A 6,084-nucleotide genomic window follows, 5' to 3' on the forward strand; every position below is an offset into this window, starting at 1 on the left:
CTCTCCCTCCCCCCGTCCCACCCCTAGACTGGCTGGGCTTCCATAGGCCAGCGGCTGCATCATCAATATTTCATTGGCGTCAATAAGAGGCGGCGGCAGCGGGGACAGCGGCTGCGGCAGCACTGCCAGCTCCAGCACAGCCTGCAGCAGAGCCGGCTCTGTTCCTGCCACCGCCATGGACGTCTTCAAGAAGGGCTTCTCCATCGCCAAGGAGGGCGTGGTGGGTGCCGTGGAGAAGACCAAGCAGGGGGTGACGGAAGCGGCTGAGAAGACCAAGGAGGGTGTCATGTATGTGGGTGAGTTTGGGCGGAGCAGCTCGGGGGCTGGAGCCTGGGATGCCCGGTTACTGAGAGGATGAGGACCTGGCTGTAGCATCAGGTCTCCGGGCCCTGAAGCACCCCCTCTCCTGCCACCCCAGGGTCCATTTGGTCTTCCTCGGGGCCCCAGGAGCCTTTGGGTCAGGACAGCAAGAGGGATGCGCAGCTCTGAGACACACCTGTTTGTGTGCACGTGCACGGACACAAGCCCCTGCTCCCCATCACACGGGCCCTTGGGCTCGGGAAGAAGCCACACGGAGCCCAAGACCCTGCCACAGGCCTCCACCTCCTCAGGGGAAGGGGTGGGACTGAGGAGCCAAGACCCAGCCCCGCCTCCTCGCTCCCTCCGGGGAAGAGGAGGCAGAGCTGATGACTCAGCTCTGGTCAGCAGCCGGTCCTGCTGCAGCTTCCCAGGCCCAGGCCACACCCAGGCAGGGCCCAGACCCCCCTCAGGCCTGGTCTCTCTCATCCGCCATCCTGTCCTGTCCACTCCCATCTGACCCCCTCCCCCAGACACAGCAGGAAGCAGCCTTTAAAGGGACTGCTGGTCTCCAGACACCGTCCTCACCCACTACTGACCCCACAGCTTGTCCGGCTGTTCTGTTGCCCTCACAGCTGCACCCCCAACACTAGGAGGAGTGGGTCTGGGCTGATGCCTCCATTTCCTCTCCAGGAGCCAAGACCAAGGAGGGTGTCGTGCAGAGCGTGACCTCAGGTGAGGAGCCCCAGGACTATGGGATGACGGGGCTGGGGCCTCCAGGGACTTCTGCACCCTGGTACTAAAGGCCCAAGCTCAGGGTCCTCCTTACTCCCAACTGGGGTCCTGAGCTGTACACAGACCCAGACCCCTCAGAACCCAGGGTTGGCCGCCCAGTCATCAGAGTCCCCCTGGCACCGGGCAGGGGCAGCCTCCGTTCTTGGGTAGAACCAGAGGCTTGAGTGCCCTGGGAAAGGGGGGCTCAGGCCTGCCTGGGGCAGGCTGGCCCTGGTGGGAGGGGTCAGGGCCACCGCCAGCCAGAGTCCTCCCACAGTGGCTGAGAAGACCAAGGAGCAGGCCAATGCTGTGAGTGACGCGGTGGTCAGCAGCGTCAACACCGTGGCCACCAAGACCGTGGAGGAGGCGGAGAACATCGCGGTCACCTCGGGAGTGGTGCGCAAGGTGAGGCCTGGCCCCGCCCTGGTCCTCAGAGCCCCATCCTCTCCTCTGGGCCCCAGAGAGGCCAGCTGGGGAGAGACATCATCACCCATGACATTCAGGGAACCAGAGGCCTAGGGCAAGGGTGTCTGCACAGACTCATGGGAATCCTCACACCACCCCTGTGAGGGGGCAGTAGGAGGCCCAAAGGGAAAGCGAGTCTCAAAGCCACGCCCTCTGAGTGGCGCCGGCCTTCAGGATGAACCACGTTTGACCAGTGACCGCAGGGCCTGTGGCCCCAGGTGGTGACAGGCAGCCAGTGGCCAGGCTCTCCTGGCCCCTGCCGGCAGCCCCTCCCCTCTCCTCCTCCAGGAGCTGGGAAGCAGCACCCCCTGGTGGTGGAGACTGAGTTTGGACCCGCCCTCCTCCTCTGCCTTTGTGTGCTGTTGAGTGTGCCCCGGAGAGTGTGTGTGAATGTGTGCACGTGTGAATGTGTGCGCGTGTGCACGCGTGTGTCTGTGTGCTGCCCCGGCAGAGCGCACTGGAACAACGGGCACTCCCCGAGGCGGGGCTGGTGGGTGAAACATCCCACCCACCCAGGCAGGCTCTGCTCGAAGCATCTGACACGCATTCACTCCTTTAGCCGGCACAAAGCGCCATGCAGGTGTGCAGATGAGGCCGAGAGGCTGTGCCGTGCCCACGCCCCAAGGCTAGTCTGGGTGAGCCTGCAGGCCCAGGGCCGCCGGCTCCAAGCCTGTGCTCTGGCAGACAGCGGCGGAGAGTGGCAGGAGCAGGATCCGCTGGGGGCAGGAGGTGCTCCCTGCAGAGCGTGTCTCAGCCGGGCCGAAGCCATCCTCTGCAAAGCTCCCTCACAGGGCAGGCTGCAGGGCCGCTCCCAGCCCTGCTCCTGGAGGGCTGTGCAGGGGCTCGGGTCTTGCAGAGACAGCCCCTCTCCAGGTCCCAGCTCTTCCCCGTCCTAGCTCCACGACTTGGGAGGCTCCTCAACCTCCCTGGACCTCCATTTCCTCATCTTTTTTTAAATCCTCACCTGAGGTTATGCTTTACTGATTTGTTTTGTTTTGTTTTGTTTTGAGAGGGAGAGAGGGGTAGGGAGAGAGAGAAGACATCAACCAGCTGCCTCCCATACATGCCCCCACTGGGCGATGGAACCTGAAACCCGGGCATGTGCTCTGACTGGGATTCGAACCCATGACCTTCCGGTGCACAGGACGACGCCCAACCAACGAAGCCACACTGGCCAGGGCATCCATTTCCTCATCTTTAAAATGGGAGGGGGTGAGAGCATGGCTCACTGGCTGTGTGACGGTGCAGGGAATGGCCCCCAGGAAGCACGAGGACAGGCCATGGTGGGCACCCAACACAGGCCGGTGACCTCTGGGCAGGACCCTACGTGCTGCAGGACACACCAGGCCTCCCCCCGCTCCCAACACAAGAGCTCTGGGTGGGCACTCCTCCCGCACCTTGGAGGGCTAATGACCCTTGGAGCCACCCAGGCCCTGGTGTAGAGGAGGCCGCCTCAGGCCAGTCACGACTCACCCTCCAGTGAACTGCGGAAGGATGCAGCACAACCTGTCCGGCCACTCATGCCACCGATCATGCCCCTGCTCTGGGCAGCAAGACTAAGCAGGTGGCCACCCACCTCCACCAGGAGAGCCTGCGCCGACTCTGGCTGACATCAGTGCCGGTTTATGCCCCTTCCACGAAGGGGTAGGATGGTGGCACAGAGGCGACACCCTTCAGAGGTACAGGCCCTGTCCACCAGCTGTCACACAACCACCCCTAGGCCAGCCTCCACCTCAGGCAAGTATCCAGCTGGGTGTAGGGTAGGAGACAGGAAGTGAGAGGACAGTATAAATCCAGACCAGCCTGAGCCTGGAGCCGGCGTCCAGGAGGCAGGGAGAAGGAAAGAGGAGGCACTCGTGCTCCTGGGGATGGAGAGGGCCTGGAGCAAGCCCCACCTGATGCCTGCAGCCCCACTGCTTTGAGCTGTCAGGCCTCAAGCTGGATGCCTGGTTCCCTGGCCTCAGGGTACCCATGTGAACAGTGCTGTGACTGATGCTATGTCCCTTCTCCTAGTGCTTTCTGGGGACTCAGGAGAACAAGGGTGTGTGATCATGTGATTCGGGGACACTGAGGGTGGGGTGAGGCCTGGGGCTTCAGGGGCCACTGCCCACCCCCACCTACCCCACCCACCAGGCTCCTCAGGGAGGTCCAGCCAGGGACTGCACAGGGACTCAGCATCAAGCAGAGGCTCCAAGGTGTTTGGGACCCTGAAGGTCATGGCACCATCAGACAGAGCCCTCCCTGTGGCCCTTACATGATCATCACGCCCAGTCTGTCTGGCCCTCGCACGCCCTCACCTTGGCCCATCGTGTGCAGTGGGTGCAGAGGGCCTCTGCTCACCTTTGAGGCCGGGGACGCTGGGGCCTGGAGGCAGGCAGCCAGGCTCTGCGCCTCCACCAGGTACCACGCCCCTTCTCTCCCCACAGGAGGAGCTGAAGCCGCCTGCCCCGCCCCAGGAGGATGAGGCAGTCAAAGAGGAAGCGGTAGAGGAGGTAGGAGCTGGGCCACTGAGCTACACCTGGGGCCCTGGGCAGGGACCCCCATCCCTCACAGGCTCACTGCTTCCCCCCTGGGGTATCAGAGCCCTCAGGGCAGAGGGGTAGAGATGACTCCTGTCCCTGCCCCTCAGGGCTTTGTGAAGGTCACTCTCTCTCTCCTAGGCCAAGAGTTGGGGAGACTAGAGGGCTACAAGTCCGCTGCAGAGGCCGAGAGCAACCCCCTCTGCGTGGAGCCCATCCCCTCCGGCCACTGCATGCTAGTCAGTCCTGGAGTGTGACCTTGGGATGGCCCTTGCTTCCTGGCACCCCAGGCCCGTCTTCCCAAGCTACACCACCTTCATCTCTCCCTCATCCTCCCAGCCTCTGGTCCTTCTAACCCCACAGATGCTGCTGTGAATTCTTCTTTTTAATGATTTCAAATAAAACTCAAGTCCCCACACCTGGCCCTACTTGCCCATGCTGCCTCCGTATGCTGCCTCCTTCATGAAGAAGCCCCCAGGCCCCCTGGGGAAGGAAGCCAGGCCAACCTGCTGACCTGGGACCAGGTGCCTTACAGGGACACCCTGGGCGTTTCTGGAACCTGCTGACGGCAGATACTGCCTTTAGGGAATTCCTCTGACCCCAACCCATCCATCATGGCCTTTACCTGGAGGAGGTGGCCCTGCTTTGGGCTCCCGGGACAGACCCCCAGGCCTGAGCTTTAGCTCAGCCTCGGGGACGGCTCCGGGCCATCCTGCCAGTGTTGGGCTCCAGTGTCCTTTGGAGAAAGGGACTCCTAACACCCCTGCCTGGAGTAGGTGGTAACTTTCAAAATGTGCAGCCTAAACCCTTAGCCAGGAGTCTTTCATCCTCCTCCTCACAGAGGACACCGCCCGCCGGGCTCTCCAGCAGCCCCCCAGCACCAGCGCCCACCTCCCGGGGAAAGGAGCGAATCCAGGATCATTAGGAAACACAGCAGCGGAGATGCACAGGCATGAGCCCCCTGGAGAGAAAGCCGTAGAGTCCTGAGAGCTTTACCTCACTCAATCCTCCGAACAAGCAACTGGTCTGGTCCCAGTTTCACCGAGAATGAACTGAAGAACAGAGAGGTTGAATAACTTGCCCAAGGGCACACAGCTAAGAAGTGTGGGGCTGAGCGGAGCCCAGGTGGCCTCCCTCCAGAACCACTCTGTTAACTAAAAAAAACAAAATTCAAGCAATAGCTAATTGACTTTATTAGGCGATTCATTCCAGATTGATTACCATTATGTTTCTGGGAGAGGTTGAAACTGCAGTTAGATCAGGTGTTAAATCCAGGTTTGGTGTCATGGACTTTTAGCACAAGTGACACCATTTGGGGTCTGTGGTTTTCTCTAACGACTCCCATGCTCTGCTGCGGCCACCGGACGGCGTGGGCCCCAGTGAGCTTGTGGAGAGGCCCCCGCTCCCAGCACAGGCTGGTCGCCGTCCTACTGGGAGTGCTGTGGGCATCACACCCTGGAGGCTTGCTCAGAGGTGGCTGAGCAGAGACTAGGGATTCCCTCCCTTTTGACACCCAGACAGTTTGGGCTCAGAGCATGCAAGTGACTTGCCCCAGGCCTCCAGCCCTGGTGCTGGCGTCAGAGATGAGTCCACACCACCTTCCCATCCTGCCTCCGTGGTCTTGAGCAGGAGACAGGGCACCCCTGGGGGCTGGAAACCCAGCAAGCAGAGCTGAGCTGGGTGATAACCCAGCCTGCTGGGCATGGACACCCCCTGCTGAGGAGGCAGAGGGAGCAGGGGCCTGCTAGTCCGCCATGGGCGGAGGGAAGGGTCTAGAAGGCTCCCAGGCCGGCCCAGACACGTGCACACAGCAGGTCTGCGCAGGCCAGGAGGAGGCAGCAGGGCCCGGGTGGGCCGGTGCGCGGTGCTTGTTGGGCTGTAGGAGCAAGCGAGGAGCTAGCCCACTCAGGTGACTGGGGAGGTGCGCTTAGACCCGGCCTCGGGGACAGCGCTCACCACGTGCTCTCCCGGCTGCAGAGGAGGTGGCGCTGTCGGCTCCGGCTGCCGGCTCCACCTCGCGCACATCCCC

The 6,084-nt window shown here is 62.3% G+C and overlaps 1 protein-coding gene across 1 annotated transcript; it reads left to right on the forward strand.

Annotated features, from left to right (window-relative positions):
• Positions 1-58: 58 nt before the first annotated feature.
• On the forward strand, positions 59-4,478 carry SNCG (synuclein, gamma (breast cancer-specific protein 1)). The gene is made up of 5 exons (XM_005871130.2): positions 59-296; positions 991-1,032; positions 1,349-1,476; positions 3,963-4,028; positions 4,197-4,478. The coding sequence occupies exons 1-5, from the start codon at positions 176-178 to the stop codon at positions 4,215-4,217; spliced, it is 378 nt and encodes a 125-aa protein (XP_005871192.1). The 5' UTR covers positions 59-175; the 3' UTR covers positions 4,218-4,478.
• The last annotated feature ends 1,606 nt before the right edge of the window (positions 4,479-6,084 follow it).

The sequence above is a fragment of the Myotis brandtii genome, unplaced genomic scaffold (assembly GCF_000412655.1).
Source record: "Myotis brandtii unplaced genomic scaffold, ASM41265v1 scaffold33, whole genome shotgun sequence".
NCBI classification, from domain to species: Eukaryota; Metazoa; Chordata; class Mammalia; order Chiroptera; family Vespertilionidae; genus Myotis; species Myotis brandtii.

What these genes read in the sequence shown, in the direction of transcription:
- SNCG (XM_005871130.2), top strand. Translation starts at nt 176, where the DNA reads ATGGACGTCTTCAAGAAGGGCTTCTCCATCGCCAAGGAGGGCGTGGTG. An exon ending in CGTGCAGAGCGTGACCTCAG is followed by an intron (nt 1,033 to 1,348) that starts GTGAGGAGCCCC and finishes GTCCTCCCACAG; the next exon opens with TGGCTGAGAAGACCAAGGAG. An exon ending in CCTCGGGAGTGGTGCGCAAG is followed by an intron (nt 1,477 to 3,962) that starts GTGAGGCCTGGC and finishes CTCTCCCCACAG; the next exon opens with GAGGAGCTGAAGCCGCCTGC.